Source organism: Gracilinanus agilis, chromosome 6 (genome assembly GCF_016433145.1).
Source record: "Gracilinanus agilis isolate LMUSP501 chromosome 6, AgileGrace, whole genome shotgun sequence".
In the NCBI taxonomy this organism is placed as follows: domain Eukaryota; kingdom Metazoa; phylum Chordata; class Mammalia; order Didelphimorphia; family Didelphidae; genus Gracilinanus; species Gracilinanus agilis.
In genome coordinates, this window is record NC_058135.1 from 221,330,009 (window position 1) to 221,348,631 (window position 18,623).

The window sequence follows — 18,623 nt, forward strand, 5'->3', positions numbered from 1 at the left end:
AGATTTGAATTCAGGAAGATGAGTATTCCTGACTTCTGTCCTGGCACTCTATCTACTGTGCCACCTAGCTGCCTCTCATCTAGATTTAAGAAAGTGTTAATAAATACAGATTAAACTTGTGTGTGTGTGTGTGTGTGTGTGTGTGCATGTGCATGCACAAGTGCCTGTGCATGAGGCAAAGACAAGTTGGCAAAGTGGCAGGAAGCAATACAGTGGAGCTTTTTTCCACAAAACTCTACCAAACAGACTTACAAAATTCATCAGACTGAACCCTGATGGGGAATTCCAGAAAAAGTCACAGTAAGTCACTTGTCCAGCCCACATCAGCACAGGGAGACAGACTAGGATACTGTGACGGAGACAAGTGCCAAGTGGAAGCTTTGTGACCCACAATCCAATTCTAGGGTATAGTATCCAGGGCAGAGTGAGAATTAGGGCCAAGGCCAGGGAATGATATTGATTGATAGGGAGGCCATGGACCATGTATTAAGAAAAGAAATTCAGAAGCAAGCAACAGTATTGTGACCCAGACCCCCAGAAGTAGAGGAACTCCATTCCAGCATTTAGCATAACCTGTGGAAGAATGAGAGTAAGACTCTTAGGCCAAAGGAGAGCCTATAGTTCTGTCACTGAATCAGCAGACCTTTCCAGCTGCCTGGTAAGGGGCTGAATCTAGCAGCATCATTCTGTTATTGTTCAGACTGAAATAGCATAGGAAATTGTAGGAATGAGACTAGGGCAATAATAATACTTTGGGAATCCTAAAAGCTTGCAGGTCCCCAAACTGTCCCTGAGATCTTGGAATAAGGTAAAATTCAGTGCTCTAAGAAAGAAGCAACAGGACTAGCTTATACTTTCCCTCTAGAGGTGCAGCAGAGCCTTGCCTTCATGTCAAGTCTAAAATCAGGAGGACTGAAAGAATGAACAAACAAAAAAAGAATTTTATCATAAAGAACTATTATGATGTTAAGGAACCTCCAGATACAAATCCCCTAAAAGAGAATGAGTTCAAAACATCTATAAGCATTTCTCTAAGAAAATCATAGCCTGGGCACAGATTCAGCTGGAATTCCTGGCAGAGAAGAATTATCTCCTTTTAAGAGTCAAAAATTGTTAGTTAAAAATGTTTTGTATCAGTGAATTCAGAGTATTTGAGGGAAAAAATGGAAAAGAATGAGAGTTATGGAAGAAAGAATTGCAAAGGGAATTAACAGATTGACACAAGAAGCACCAAATCAATAAACTCAATGTAAATTAGATTGAACCAGATAGAGTCCAATGACTCCATGAAGAAATAAGAAATATTAGACAAAGAGTAAAGACTTCTCGTAGTAAAAACAACTGACCTGGAAAACAGACAAAAGAAGAAAATAAAATAAGAATCATTATATTATCTGAATGGCATGACCAAAAAAAAAAAAGAGTGAGAATACATATTTTAAGAAATCTGAAAACTGCTCAGATCTCTTAGATCCAGAGGGCAAAGTGGAAATAGAAATCATCCATTAGTCACCTCATGAAAGAAACTTCACAACAAAAACTCCCAGGAACATCCAGAAAATCCAGGGCTTTCAGGTTAAAAAAAAATGTCCTGGAAGCAACCTGAAAGAAAGAACTCAGGTACCAAGGAACCACTGTCAGGATCACACATGATTTAAGAGCTACCATTATAAAGAAGTAGAGAATTTGGAATACAGAGTTCTAGGAGGCAAAGGATATATACTTGCCACCAAGAATAACTTGTCTTGTGAAGTTGTTTATAATGTTACAGGGGGGAAAGTTGATCTTTAATGAACTAGAGAACTTCCAAATATTACTAATGAAAAAAACCTTAGAAAGAAACTTTGAAGTTCCAACACAGGACTTAAGAAAAATATAAAAAGATGAATGAATGGAACTCAACAAGTATTAACTGTTTTCATTCAAATATGGTAGATGATACATGCATCCCCTCTGAACACTATCATCAAATACTATAGAGGGAGTCTAATTAGACAAAGCCTAGAAATGGTTCTCTTATGGGAAATACGGATTCTATTATAGGTTCTATTTAAGAGAAGAAAGGGAAGAGAAGGGAAGAGGAATGCATGGATTGGTGAGGGAAAGGAAGGTCAGGAAAATTATCTCATACCAGAGTATACAAGTAAACATTTATGCAAATGAGGAAGGGATAAGGGGAGCAACTGTCACTTATAATTCTCTCATCTGAATTGGTCAAGTGCAGGAAGAAAACACAGAGTTGAGTAAAGAAATACATTTCACTCACCTGAGAAATAGGGAAAGGGGGAAGGAAGAAAGGGAAGTTAGAAGGAGAGATTAGTCCTCAACAAAACATAATCTAAGGTTGTGTGGAAATACCTATTTGTCTTTTTGGGGAGACATGATGGGAATTTAAGGGAATGCCCATAAATTGAGAAATGAATGAACAATTCTCACACATAACTATGATCAAATAATATTGTGCTGTAAGAAATGATGGAAAAGCTTTCAGAGAAACTGAGAAGATTGAAATGAATTGATGCAGAATGAAGTAAATAGAACCAGAATAATTTATACAATGACAATAGTATGGTAAATGCAAACAATTGAAAAAAATTAGGAACTCTTTATTAGCATAATGACCAATCATGATTCCAGAGAATTGACGATGAAATATGCTACCTACCTTTTAATAGGGATATAGGACTTAGTACAGAATGAAACAATTTTTATATGTTTAACATGGAAATTTATCATAATTACATTTTTTAAAAGGATTTTGTTTTTCTTTTGTTCTCAATTGGGATGGTGAACAGGCAGGTTTTTGCTGGTTTTAAAAATTTTAACTACAATTTTTAAGTGTGTTTGCATACTGTCCTCCCCAAGATTAGACTTTTATCACCACCTTCCCATTTTGATCTTTAAACATTACTTGAGTTCAGTAAGCATGAAATATAAGGCTCAAAGAATGAAGTCATCATCAGACAGATGATTATAAACTAATGATAATAATCACTGGCATTTACATAGTACTTTAAGATTTGCAAAGGCAGCTAGATGGCACAGTACACAGAGCACTGGGTTTGGAATTAGGAATACACATCTTCATTAGTGAAAATCTGGCCTTAGACACTTACTGTGTGACTCTAGGCAAGTCATTTAACCCTTTTTGCATCAGTTCCTTATCTGTAAAATGAGTTGGAGAAGGAGATGATAAATTACTCCAATATCCTTTCTAAGAAAACCCCAAGTGGGGTCACAAAGAGTTTGGATATGACTAAAACCACTGAATGGTTTGCAGAGTGATTCACATGCATTATTGAGGCTCACCACAGCCCTGGTCATGGGAAATAAGTAAGTTGAGGAACTAGGAAGTTAGAATGTTTAATGGAGTATCAATGTATGTTGAAGTCCCCAAAAATCAAAGAGGTCAGGAGTTTGGGAGGAGAGTGACTGTGAGCCAGGCATTGAACTCATTGAAGTAAAGAGAGGTCGTTAGATAACAACTACCAGAATCTTTATTAGTTGGTAAATAAAATGGTAAATATGATTTGAGTGGATAGTTGAGATCTGCAGGTAAAACTTGTCTTTAAATATAGTTTATTTGAATTTCCCATTTTAAAAATATCCTTCGTTAAGCAATTTTTTGAGTTTGTCTATCAGCATATAACATCTTGGATAAGCACTTCAGGAGGATAAATCAAGAATGTTTAGAATCAAGTAGAAGGAAGAAATCTTTCTGGATCACATTTTGTAAACTACCCAACAGATACTGCCCATGTATAATAGGTGTATAATAGGTACAGCATATTATCCAGTTATTACTTGTGTAAGAAATGGTCTAAAAGACACAAATAATAAGAAAGAAAGAGAACTAATTAGTTAACAAGAATGAAGGATAACAAGTGATTGGCCCAAGTCCTGTACTAGTAGAATATTAAAAGAACCAAGCAAAGGCCTCCAGTATTTCATATGAATCTTCCATGGACATGGACAAGAATCTTCCATGGAAAGACATGGAGAAAATATGGAAGGATTACAATCTTTATGTCTGTGAAGGGATATATTCACCCTGGTCTGATCCTTCAAAGCATCAAAGAAACCTTTTGTGTACATAACTGAAACTCTTCAGAACTTCCATAAGACCTCCTTAATCACTAGACAACAAAAAGATACATTTTATGAATAAGTTTAATCTTTCATATTGTTATATGATACATTTTCTGTTGTAGCCCTTGACCTTGTAATCATAGTGTGATTATTCTTAGTCTCTGCATCTCTTCCTTTAAAATTATGATTTATGTCCTGTACTAAACTACATTAATTCTAAATCCACTATCAAGGAATACAAGTCTGTTAACCAGTCTTTAATATTATAGCTTAAGTAATGTAATACATATGAAAAATGGTGAGAATTATTGCATGAAGTGGCTTTGGAAATCTTCTACAGAGGGATTATTTATATTCATTCATCATTTATTATTTCCAGCAATCAGATTGTCAAAAGACTTCTGTGTACTATGTTAGAAGTGCTAGTAATCACTTCAATAACAATTCTAAATGTGACTCGATAAAACTAACTATAGGTAAAGTTGTACCCATTTTAGGAAATTAATGGCTGAATGGACATATGTGAGGGGGGACAAAGTATGTAAGGAGTGAATGAAGGAATTAGATGTGTAGTATGTTATATACAGATAATTTATTTTGTATGGAAATTTCAGTAACATAAAATTTGTTAAACAGGAAAGGATCTTAGGTGTTTATTAAGTGTGAATAATTTCAACTATTACAAATAATTAGTTTTATTAAATATGAGTAATTTATATGACTAATAGTCAGTATGCTGCCAGTGTATTCAGTATATGCCATTTACTTTGAGGCCATTTAACTTATTACTAAACTCTGTCTCTGAAGAGTTAGATAGCAATAAATTAATTTTTAGAAAACCAAATGACTAATTTTAAGAGATAAAGTATTTTTGGTTCATCCATTAAAATATTATATTGCCAATTCCTGAAACAGCATTGTATAGTAGAGGCAATGTGATATAGAGGAAAGAGTATCAGATTTCTGGTTAGAGGCCTGGGCTCATATTCCCTTATTTACTACCTTTGTGACCTTGGATGGAGCAGTACTATTTGGACCCCAATTGCCTTATCTGTAAAATAGGGATATTGAATTAGATGGTCTCCATTGTTCTTTCTAGGCTTAAATCTTTTATTTAATTAGCACTATTACAACCTTCATTCATAAGGCTGCTGTATTACCTCCAGGATTGAAATTGTTCTGGAGAACTCATCTGTCTAATCAGCAGATATTCACTGAGCTCCTGGTCTGTGTCTAGCACTGTGTTAGGTACTACAGAGGATGAAAAAAGATTGAATTGTGTATAGATCCTTCTCATAAGGAACAAGTTATGGAGGGTGGCTAAGTGGTTCAGTGGATTGAGAGCCAGGCCTAGAGATGGGAGGTCCTGGGTTAATATCTGGTCTCATACTTCCTAGGTATATGACTGAGCAAGTCACTGATTTTTTTTTCCCTAATCCTTATGTTCTATTTTAGAATCAATACTATGTATTAGTTCCAAGACAGAAGAGTGGAAAGGGCTAGGCAGTGAGGGTTAAGGAACTTGTCTCTAGACCTGGCTCTCAATCCACTGAGCCTCCTTAGCTGTCCCCCTTAGTACTGATTCTCAGACAGAAGATAAGGGTTTAAAAAGAAAAATGTTTGTAACAAATGCGATTTCAAATCCCCTAGGGGTTTCAGAATTGCATTACCTTGGCCCTTTTCTGTTTAAAAGGAAATACAGTAGTAGTGAGCTATTCAGAGCTTACCCTTAATGTAGCCTGCTCAGCTATCAATTCACCCCTTCCCACTTCCACCACCTCTGTCAAGCCAAACTAGATTATTCACTGCTCCTCACTCTCACCTTGTCTTCCCCCTTCAATGTGCTTTGCTCCATACATGTCACGGTCCCCTTTTACTCTGTCTCTCTGCCCACACATATCTCTGGCTGCTGAAATAATTTCTTTTCTTCAAAGTCCAATCCAAGTCTCATTTCTGCCATGAAGTCTTCCCTAGCTAGAAGTGATCTTTCATCCTTGTCATTTCTCATAACACTTTGTGTAGACCTCTCTTTTACACTTAATATCTAATTTATTATAGAATTTTGTGTGTATGTGTATTTATTTTAAAAGATTATAAATTCTCAGGATGCAAGGACTTTGATTCCTTCCTTATAGTCCTACCACCAATTCCTGGGCATTATATAGTAGTTAATCACTAAATGTTGCTTGAATTGAATCACCTTGGTATAGTCGTGCTCTTGAGAGTATTTAGAAACTACAAGATTATATAATGTCTCCTCCTTAAAGATTATATGTTGTCTCCTCCTTTAAGACAGAGACCATATCTGGCAAGAACACTACTAGGTCTGTATCCCAAAAACATTTTTTAAAATGGGAAAGGACTTGTTCATACAAAAATATTTATAACTGTGCTATTTTGGGGGACAAAGAATTGGAAACTAAAGGAATGTCTCCTAATTGGGGAATGGCTGAACAAAACATGGTATTTGATGGCGATGGAATGCTATTGTGCTGTAAGGAATAATAAACAGGATGATTTCAGAAAGACCTGGAAAGACCTTCATGAACTGATGCAGAATGAAATAACCAGAACCAGGAGAACACTGTACACAGTAACTGAAATGTTGTGGGATGATCAAATGTGATAGACTTTGCTACTAACACAATACAATAATGCAGTACTATTCGAAAAGACTTATGTTAAATAATACTATTCACCTCCAGAGAAAGAACTGTTAGAGTAGGAATGCAGGTGGAAACATATGATTTATCACTTGTTTATTTGGGTATATGATTTGGGGTTTTGGTTTTATAAGATTATTCTCTTACAAAAAATGAATAATATGGAAATGGATTTTGTATTATAATACATGTATAACCCAGCGAAATTGCTTGTAATCTCCAGGACAGGGGAGGGAAGAGGAGAGGGAGACAACATGAATCATGTAACTTTGGAAAACTTATGTGTAAGTTTGTTATTGGAATAAAGCAAATATAAAATTTAAAAAAATAAATAAAGACAGGGACCACATACCCTTAGGATTTAGTCCAATACCTGGAACTTAGCAAACATTTAATAGATGTTCATTGATTGAAAAAAAAAAGAGAAAGAAAGAAACTACAAGCTATTACTTTTTGGTATATTTTCCTACAACTTCTCTCAGTATACTGACTTATCCTACCCCTCTTTCAAATTAGCTTTGTCATTAATTTATGTAAGTTCTAATTTTCAAGATGATATATTGTCTACTACTAAGTTTCATTTACCTTAATTCCTTTGCTCATTTACACTTTGATATTTGTACAAAATTCATACTTACTCTACTTGGGGGACTCATGCAGGGAGACCAGCATTAGCAGTCACAGAGAAGCAGGGGTCTTATAGTTTTGATGGAATGCCTCTAGACACCCTATTCCTCCGGTCTAATAGGATATAAATAAGCCTCACTGTTCAGGTTGTTTTTATATTGTGTTTTGATTTGGTTACATTATAGGTCTCTAACATTATCACATGAATAAATCTAGTTTCTTTATAGGTCTTTCAACTGCTCATTCAAAATTTTGCATTCCAGTCTCATTCCTGCTTAACATAAAAACACTTTTAACTTGATATTCAAGATACTACTGACCTATCGATATAAAATCAATTTTAGTTCACTTGATTAGATATTTCTATATCACCCACAGTTATCAATTACAAATATGAAAAATAATAAAGGCTGGTATAAATATATATATATATGTATTTTAATTAAAGCCATGCTGATAAAGTTATTAGACCACGCGCTTGTAAGAATTCAAAATCGCCGCCCTCGCCATTATTGTCTCCTGTCTCCTCCCGAGTCTGCTGGCCAAGAGCCCACTCCCTCCTAACCCAGGAGATTATAAACTCTTCTCTGCATCGAGACGTAGGCCTCCCCACGCCCAAAGAACAGGAACCGGAAACCCGTTGGACCACAGGAAATGTAGTTTGATAATTTCCCCGTGTCCATAGAAAATACATATATATATATATATATATACTTAAAGATGACATCTCCCAAATTTCACTTTTACACACTCTTCAGTAACTCATGCAAGGGAGCCAACCTTTTGAGAAGCCACAATAAGACTGGCCAATTTATTTCAGGCTATTGATTAATTACTTACTGATTAATCAGTTACCAAATTTTAGTGCTCTATAACTCCACCCCAGTTCATTGTATATATTCTGTTACTAGGACTATTTAATATGAAATTAGTTGACCTCATTACTAAATATTGCCATCTTCTCCCTTCCTCTTTTGTAAACCTCACTTTACTAAAATTCCAAGAAATTTTAACCCTAGAGACATGACTATTAATTAAAGGAAAAAGGTATAGAAAGGTCAAGTGGTTTAGACCAGTGATGTCAAACACAAACACAAAGAATGGCCATGAAAGCATATATAAGGATCCCTGTGGACCACATATTGACTTAGAAAATCTCATATTAACATTTTGTGTTTTATCATTTTTTTATTCACTTTGTTAAGTATTTCCCAATTATATTTGAATCTGATTTGGTCATACATGGGAATGTTATGGGCCAAATAGTGCTCTCGTGCTGCATATTTGACATTTCTGGTTTTGATAATCATAAAACCTAAAATACTAACTAATAAAACTAATGAAAAACTAACTAATGAAAATGTTGAGTGTCATTGCCATTTTTGTCTCCTTAATGGAATAATATCCAGATAATAATTCCTAGTCAATAGGAAAAAGAAAACTAGAGTTAGAATAAGGAGTAAGCTATAAAAGAAAATTGCCACATTGATCTGTCATCTGCTTGTCAAGCTAATGTTTCTCAAAATCATTGCAGTACTGCCAAGTAATAGATCTACATAATACATTATGCATTTGTTACACCTCAGAATTTACTCAAGTTGCCTAGTTTCAGCATAATTCAGATCAATGCAGAGTAATTGTGGTTTGGAAAAATGAGTTAAACAAAATATTTTAATGTACTCTTCCATAAGACCTTGAAATGATTATAATTCTCTTTTAATTCTTTGAATGGTATTGCCTATCCATCACAGTTAATCAGAATCTTTTGTATTGTTTCAAATAGAATATTTTGTTACAGAACAAATGCAGAAGTGATTAGTTAACCATTTTCAAAAAGTGAGAAATGATAATTCTACTAGCTAAATTTTTGGATTTTTTTAAAATAAAAGTCTTCCCAAGAGATATGCCCAAATTAAATCTAATGAGATCAAATGTTTAAGAAAATATCAAACCTTTGAGGGAAATTGTCAATACTATGCACAGATTTTTATTAACTTCTTAATTTTCTATTACTAGCAGAAAATTGTTTTTAAACAAAACAAGAGGAGTTTTTGGTAGAAATTTAATTTTTAATTTTCCTTTTGAAATTTGCAGAGATTTACTGCAGACATTAACTGAAGATGAACTACACACACTTGAACGGAACCTTTGTATATCCCAAGATGTGGAGTTCTCCGTAAGAACAGATCCTGAAGTCCCCTCTGTTATTGCACCCACTTTAGCTACAACCTTCCCTCCTGAGCAGCTTTCTGTCACAGCTGAAAATACAGAAGCCGAATTAGCCTGCTCAATGCAATATGATGAACAGGAACTGGAACAACTCAATCAAATGGTTCACAGGGTAGGAGATGAAATGTCATCTCTCCTTTCACCACCCAGTGTATGTCAGTCTCCAGCACATAGAGCTGGTCTAAGAAACAGCTCCAGTACAGAGGCCTCACCAAGCAGGTCAAATCTAGGGCATTTAAATGATGAAGAAGACAGAGTCTTTTTTATGGATGACCTTGATGGTGCAGGAGAATCCCTTGCTAGGCCAGAGTCAACTGTTAGCACTCTGGTTTGGGTCAATAACACTTGTCAGGATCTGTCAAAGGAAAGGGACACTCCAAGTATAGATAATGGGGAAGCAGGAGATGCTTTACACACAAAAGAGAGAGAAAGTGATTTGAGCAATAACAATAATATTGAAGATTGCAAAATGCAGAAAACAGGACTCTCTGTCCAAAATTCTTGCAGTTGTTTAGATTCACAATTATACCTCAATGGCTGGGATGTGAATACTGAAGATGCAGAGACAGCAGAAATGATAGCCCATCGGACTGGTGGAATGAAGATATCTGCTACTGTGATATTTAATCCTAAATCTCCTACTTCTTCTGATTCTCCTTTAACTACACCGGAAGTACCAAGTGATTCTGTTCCTATTTCCAACTCAAGAGCTGACGAAGAGGAAAATGAGTCCCATCAGCTTGGCATTGCTGCCACAAATTGTCTCATTAACTCCTGTGTGTGTTGTGGTAGTTGTGAAGACAACCGGGAGGATACTTTAGAAAGTTTAAAGACTAAGTGTACTCCAGGAAAAGTTATAAATGCCTCTTATAGTCTAGTCAAGTCTAAAGAAAAGGATCACATAGATAAGTCAGATAATGCCGCATCCTCTCCAGAGACTCCAAAAACTGAAACTCTTCCTTCAGAAAGAGACTGTGATAAACAAGAACCTCAACTCTCTCATTCCTCCAAGTGCCTGGTGCAGAACTCAGGTTCCCAAGTGGGAAGTGATGAGGGGTCACAAGTTGAAGGGGATGTGTCAGGTCAACAGAAGCAGCATGAAAATAGAAGACAGCCAAGTGAGAAGCAGTCAGAGACCAGAAAGCAAAGTAGAAGCAAAAGGACAGGCAAAGAAGGAGGAAAAGCAAGGTCTAGTTCCAGGTAAGATCATCTGCCAAATTTATATCCTTTTGGCTGAAAAGAGTGGTTTCTAAGTTTTAGGCCTTTGTTATTTTCTGGTTTTGATTCAACATTCAGTTCAAATAGAATATTTGGCTGGTTCTCAAACTAATTGTTGACTTTTTAACTATATCTGCTGCCCATATATTTTTATATGTCATAGAATGCAAATGAATTTGATGTGTGAAGCAGTTTACACTGCTTCCATGCTATGAAATTAATAGTATATTTACATTACAATAGGAGCTCTTTAAGGGCAAGTATGTTTTCATTTTTGTCTTTGTATTCCCCAGCACCTAATACAGTACCAGGTATATAGTAGGTGCCTTCTAAATGCATATCAAAAGGTATTTGTTTAAAAGAATCTCCTAGAAGACTTTAAAACATTTTATTTCCATGTGGCATAAAAAGTGCTTTGTGAATTATGGGATTACTGTCTACATCACAAAATCTTACATCACTGTTTTAAAATATTTATACTGCTGGTTGATGTTATTTATTTGATCCTAGGTTGGAATGTTAAGACTTTGCCTTTAGAGTAATCACGTTTCAATATTTATTTTTATTACCTAATTATTTTTTAATCTAACCTTTCAATTGACTACCAAAATAGTTCTAACATAGTTTTATTAATTGCCTTGATAGGATCAACAAATATTTTGTAGTAATTTAATCTAATACTAATTGTGTTAACATGTAAGGTTCATACATTTGCATTTAGCTGTTCTTTAGTCTTTTAATTTACATTAATGGAGTTGTGTATTTATTCTCTCCTTTCTGTTTCCTTCACATTACATTGAGAACTTAATATCTTGTGTGGATAGGATATGAACACAAATAAGTATGTGATCAGATTTAATTGAGGGAGGAAGTTTGCTAGGAAAATATGAAGACAGAAATCATTTTATTACAACACAATATTAAGAATTGTCAACTGAGATTAGTACCATTCAATAAGCTTTGGCTAGGGGTTGTGTTAGACGTAACATGCAGAGACAAGAAACGAAATAGTTTCTGCTCTCAAGGAGTTTATGTTCTAGGAAAGGAGACAATAGGTACCTATACCTATGTATAGAATATATACAGATCAGAGACAAAATAACACTAGGATCATTGACTTAGAGCTGGAAAGGATCTTTGAGATTATCTGTTTTATCCCCTCATTTTTACAGATAAATAAATTGAGATCTAGAGAATTTAAGGACTCTGCCCAAGATTTACAGAGATAGTAAATAGTAGAAGTAGTGATTTAAACTCAGATATTCTTTTTTTAAACTTTTATTTAAAACCTTTTTTCAGTTTCTAATTCTCTTTTCCTCCCTAAGACAACAAATATAGAATATACATATGCAGTCATGAAAAACATATTTCCATATTAGTCATATTGCAAAAGAAAACACTGACAAAAAAAAAAAAGAAAGTTTAAAAAGTGTGCTTTGGTACGCATTTAGAATCCATCATGAACGCATGCTAATTACAAATCTTGCACTCTTGACCACTGAATTCATGTGCTGCTACTCAGGTAACTTCTCACACCTAGATGATATCTAGATCTCCTAATGGCAAAACTTTTATTGTCTGCAGTGAGTAATTTTGTATATTTCAGAAGAGAACTGGAACAATGCTCTTTCTTTATAGTAAATGATTTTTTAAGATGAGTGGCATTTCAATAAGTAGCTATGAACACTTTTTACAAATAATATCCAAAATCACTTATTCAGTTGCAAACTATTGATATTCACAGCACTCTGAGTAACGGACACATGAAATAATCAGAAGATTGTGTGAAAATAGTTCTAAAATTTATGTGGGTGTGTGACCATTGGAGGAGAGATGAGCTTTCTTCAGTATAGGTCCATGCAGTCTTTGTTTAAACATATGCCAAAACTACAGACTTTATTGATTTTTCCCTTGGCTAGGCTAGGTTCCTTACATGCCTGACTATTGACTTCTTTGTTGGCATTTGATACTATTTATTCTCCTAACCATATTGAAACATTACTCTCTAGGCATTAACAACATTACAGTATCCTCATTTTGATCTTATTTCTCCATTCACAATTTCTTTTTCTGAAATAGTAAATTCAGGAAGAAACTGATTTACTACACCAGCTTCACTTTTATCAATTTCATATCCATGTCCATTTTAGTGGGAAAACATATGAGAATTAGCAGTAGACCTGATTTGTCTCTTCCTCCTGCTCCTTTCCCCCCTTTGCCAGAAGATAACAATTGCCTGGAATGTAGTCAAGATGACCTTTCAAGAGCCCTTCTATGATTGTACAATCAACATAATGATAATATGTGATGTTTATGTAAAACTTTTATTCCTAATGTATTCATAATCATTAGTTAATTCATTCTGCATCCTTGAGAAGTTGGTTATTATCACTTATAGTTTATGGATGAAAGAATTTAAAAAGAGAGAGTACAAGGGAACAACATCATCTTTATGGGGAATCTTTGACAAAAATTCTAAAGTACAATGTCAGAATATCCAGAGCATTGATCTGTCTTTTGGCTTCTGTTATCTCACAAGGTGGTCTAGGATATCAGATTGTTTCTGAAATTTCATGTAATCTAGTGAGCTTATAAAGGCAAAATGATGTAATGGAAAGAATACTAGACTGGAAATTAGAAGACAGAGGTTGAAATTTAGCATTTTCACTTAACAGCTGAGTGACGTTGAACAAACTTCATCATCTATAAAATGTGAATACTTGTGGGGTAACTAGGTGGCTCGATGGATTGAGAGCCAGGCCTATAGATGGGAGGTCCTGGATTCAAATCTGGCCTCAGACATGTCCTAGCTGTGTGACCCTGGGCGAGTCCCATTGCCCAGCCCTTACCACTCTTCTGCCTTGGAGCCAACATACAGTATTGAAAGATGGAAGGTAAGGGTTTAAAAAATAAAATAAAATGTAAATACAAATACTCACGGTGCCTTTTTTTTATATTGTTCTAAGGATCAGTAAAATAAGATGTGCGAAAACATTTTGTAAACTAAATCACCATTCAAATATAAACAACTGTTATTGTCAGGGTCCCACAGCTAGTGCTTCTAAAATAATGTAAAGGGTGTCAAAGGGGGTCATCAAGGTCACAGTTGCCATTAATGTTGTGATACAAAGTCATCATTGACCAAAGAGCTCTTTGAGGTATGTGTGTGTGTGTGTGTGCATACGTGTGCATTCGTGTGCATATGCTAAAGGTAGTTTCATTCCAGACCATCACATGATTTCCCCAAGAACACATGCAGAACAGGAAAACATAAACACTGACATATAGGCAAAGCTCTCTGCAGGTAATCAACATTTATTTGTTAGCACCTACTATATGCCAGGCACTATGTTAAGCACTGAGGGATACAAAGACCAAAAACTGGCTGCTTCTGTTCCAAAGGAGCATATATTCCATCAGGAGAGACAGCCTATACATATATAAATATATACAGAATAAGTAAGGAAGGTAATTAAGGGGGTGGGTTTCAGGAAAAGGGGAAAAAGGAATACTTCATAGCTGAATGTGGGAGGAAGTGATGGATTCTGTTCAGAGGAGATGAGGAAGAGGTGCATTGCAGGCCTGAGAGATGGCTGGTGGTGATGGAGGGTTGTGTTATCGTGCGAGAGGACATCACTGTGGAGTAGTAGTTAAGAATGCTGGAGCTGGAGTCAGGAAGTCACGAGGTCAAATATGGCCTCAGACACTTTGTGACCTTGGGCAAGACACTTAACTTTTTTGCCTCAGTTTCTCCATCTCTAAAATGACAAAGTTGGGCTTGTTGGTCTGCTAAGATCTTTTCCATCATATCCAAGGGCCCTGCATCTTATGGTCCAATGATCTTCTCTCAAGACCTGATTTGTTTGCAGCACTGAGATCTCACCTTACTCTCCCTCTTATTATAGGACAAGGAGTTAGTCTTGGGTTTTCTTTTTTTTATGTACTTCTAGCTGGAAGCCTTAGAGGGGAAGAGGCTGATCCCCATAATGGAGCTCTTCCTGCCTTCTTTATTCTTGCAACTTAACTGCCATGTTAACAAAACTCATTACTATTATTGTTGTAGTTATTTCCTGACTGCTACAAATAATATAGGCATATCTTGCATAGAATACCTTCCTAATCAGTGACATTTTGCAATAAAATATTTAATTTATTATAATCACATCCCACTATGATTTTGTACAACTTCATAGGATCATAGGAATTGGAATTCACCATAGAAGTCATCTGGTTTAATGCCTTCATAGATAAGTAAATTGAGATCCAGAAACGTTAAATAATTTACCCAAGGCCACATGGTAGTAAGTATCATTGCTGGAATTTGAACTCAGATCCCTCCTTTAGCTGTCATGGTGCATGCTGCTGCTTTCTGTCTGAATATTGATTCTAAGACGAAAGAGTAGCATAGACAAAGCAATTGGGGTTAAATGTCCAGGATCACACAGCTAGGAAGTGTCTGAGTCCAAATTTGAACCCAGGTCCTGCCAACTCCAGGCCTGGTACTCCACTGGGTTAACCATCTGTCCCTGATTCTTTTATTTGTTGATTATTTGAGATAGCAAATTGTTGGTCTAAATTTAATTCTCTCCCAAATATCGTTTAGTTTCCTGATATTACAACCTATTAGCAACATTAGGTGAATTACATCTTGATTTAATTATACCAGCCTTTAAACTACTTATAATTTACTTTAATATGACAATATGTACATCTTATACTGCAGGTTTAGATTAGTTCCAGCCCTGAAAAATATTCAACACCATAGGCATGAATAGTCTGTATTTCCACTAATAAAAATATACTTCCACTAAACAGAGAAAACAAATAATTAGCATTATAATTTGACAGTAGGCACAAGTACAATGTAGTAATATTTTTTAGAACAAGAAATGAGAAGGAAATTAAAATTTCACACTTGGCACAACTCAAAGAAAAATACACAAAATATATTACATGTATTGTTAAAAATGTTACCATATCAGTCAAACGTAGACAGCTTTTAGCAAAAGGATAACTGGAAAGGTTAACCCTAAGTAGCAAGAGTTCCAGTTAATCTCATTCAAATTTTGAATTTTCTTGTTGGATGATAATACTTAGAGGATTGAAGTGTAAGACTTCCTTGAAATAAAGTTCATTTTCTTTAGCCTTTTCACAGATAACAGTTATTTATGGTATTTGACTAAAAAAACTCACCCACAACAGTTTTTTTTGAAATTCATATTATCCCATATAATTATATGCATTCCAAGTTCTTCAGTAGTCAACCAAGTCAATCTAACTTAGTATCCTAATAAATCTATAACTGTAGCAGTTAATACTAATCTTCCAGTAAAAAATATTTAAATAACTTGACCTATAAGCTGGTAACATTTCAATGGTTTCATTGAACTGCAAAGCCATTTTTTTTTAATTTTTAAACCCTTAACTTCAGTGTATTGACTTATAGGTGGAAGAGTGGTAAGGGTAGGCAGTGGGGGTCAAGTGACTTGCCCAGGGTCACACAGCTGGGAAGTGTCTGAGGCCAGATTTGAACCTAGGACCTCCCGTCTCTAGGCCTGGCTCTCAATCCATTGAGCTTCCCAGTTGCCCCTATGCAAAGCCATTTTTAATGGATATGATTGAACTGTAATGTAAACCTCTTTCTATATTACCCTCAGTGGAAATGACAAACAGCACTGCGTCATTTATAGGGTCATTTTCAGTGATTCAGAACAAGAAACTAATAAGTGTCAGCAGCATCAAAGGATCCATCCAAAGTGAAATAATTACCTAAATGATCCAACTCTTGAGTAACTTTCTACTTAAGGCCTTTTGAACCAATGAAAAGAACTGATTGGTAAGTGATTTTTCTCTTTAAGGTTTAATATAATAATGTTTAAAAATTCCTCAACAATAGTTCTTTTTTTTTTTTTTTGGACATGACAATCCTCTACTCTTTTTTTCTAAAGTGACAGCAGCGCTGGACCCCTAACCTTTCACTGAAGTTAATAATCTTCATCCTCATTTTCATCACCATGTAAGTTTTTCAGCAGATAGAATAATTAATCCTCTTGTTAGTTTATTTAAAGCCTTTCTTTAGATCTCAGAAGTTCCAAAGTAGAAACTGAAGAAAAACTAAAATAGCGTGTTTTGTATAAATTGTTAAATGTTGTTACTAGCTATAGAGAAATTTATTTCAGTAGACAGTTAAATTTAAAAATTGAAAAAATGTCAAAATGACTGAAATGGATATTAATTTGAAGAAAAACTCCTTAAAAACTATACCAAAGATCTATTGGACTAGGGGCTGCTAAGAAATTGGTATTGTGTTGTGTTTTTAAAATAATGTCATGCATTCTTCTTTAAATAACAAAATCAAATAGATATACAAGTGCATTAGACAAGAACAAGCTTTCTACTCTTCAGTGAGTGGCCAACACAAGACTTTCAAAACAGAACGCCATTTCCCAGTATGTTGGTCCCTGGATCTGGGATGTTCCGTCATAAGTGAAGAAATGGAAATGCTAGGAAGAGAAAGAGGGAGATGAGAGAACTCAAGGGAGACCTGCATGAAAAAAAAGAGGATAAGTCAGTGCTTGAGAAGTTTGAGGTGGAAAGGTAAACTGAAGCAAAGATATGGATTTACCTTGGAGTATCTTGGCCAATTATAAGGATATATGCAACAGATGTGCAGAGACAACTATAACTGTAACCAGGTTAGATTGACGTCCAATGGCTGTATGTGATGGGACTCATGGATGCTAAAGTTTGGTACTCTTTCTCCCAGTCTGTAATTGAGAACCTCTCCAGACTATTCTGGGAAGTATACATGCACATATTTGGATAGTGGTTGCTAAGGATGTTTCTGATGTCTCTTTCATTTCCTTTTCTGCTCTAGTTAAATGATTTAATTGATTCTGTGCTGGTTTATTATTTGTTTGTTTGCTAGCATGGTGATAACTGAGTTTCTAGCCCTGAGTTGATGTTAGAACCTTATTATTTATTTACATTATTATTATTTAGAGCCATCTAGTTTCACAATAGGGAAAGGATTCCAAATTGAATAAAGGGAAAGGAAAGAAGCATTTGTATAATTCCTATTATGTTCCAGGCACTGTGCTAAAAGCTTTACAAATATCATCTCATTTGATCCTTACAACTATCCTAGAAGGTAGATACTATTATTAACCCTATTTTGCAAAAGAGGAAACTCAGGCGGACAGTTTAAGTGACAGGGCCACACAGCTAGTAAGTGTCTAAAGCTAGATTTGAATTGAGTACTTTTCATTCCAGACCCATTTAACTATATATTTATTTCCAAAATATCTACATTAAAACCAGTGATCTATAGGAACCTCATACTAGGATAGAAAACAGGCTATGTAAACATGTATTTATAATTAAAAATTAGTTTATGCATTCATTATACCTTTAACAACTTTTAAGTTCCTCTGCACCAGGGGTCGGCAACCTTTTTGGCTGAAAGAGCCATAAACGCCACATTTTTAAAAATGTAATTTCATGAGAGCCGTACAGTGCTCACAGTGCATGTTCCTGTAACAGCGCCTGAAAAAAAATTGATTTTATGGCTCCTGCAGAAAGAGCCATATCTGGCCCTCAAAAGAGCCAGATATGGCTCAAGAGCCATATATTGCCAACCCCTGCTCTACACTGTGTGCCTTCCAGTCCTTCCATTTTTGGGTTCCATTTATCTCCATATTTGTCTGTGTGGTTTTTTCCTACAATTTTAGGCAGTTTATTCTATTATTCTGTTTTGCTTTCCTCATTTTGAATTACTTCAATTCTTTACAATTAAAA

At 35.2% G+C, this 18,623-nt stretch overlaps 1 protein-coding gene across 3 annotated transcripts in view; it reads left to right on the forward strand.

The window, feature by feature from the left end:
• The window catches only part of ZFYVE28 (zinc finger FYVE-type containing 28), a 136,134-nt gene that overhangs the window by 44,349 nt on the left and 73,162 nt on the right, over window positions 1-18,623 (forward strand). For 2 of the 3 annotated variants that reach the window (XM_044681323.1, XM_044681324.1), the window contains one exon: window positions 9,474-10,808. In XM_044681323.1, the coding sequence (XP_044537258.1) occupies window positions 9,474-10,808 (1,335 nt within the window). The remainder of the gene's footprint in view (window positions 1-9,473; window positions 10,809-18,623) is intronic. The other variant, XM_044681325.1, reaches the window with a different exon arrangement.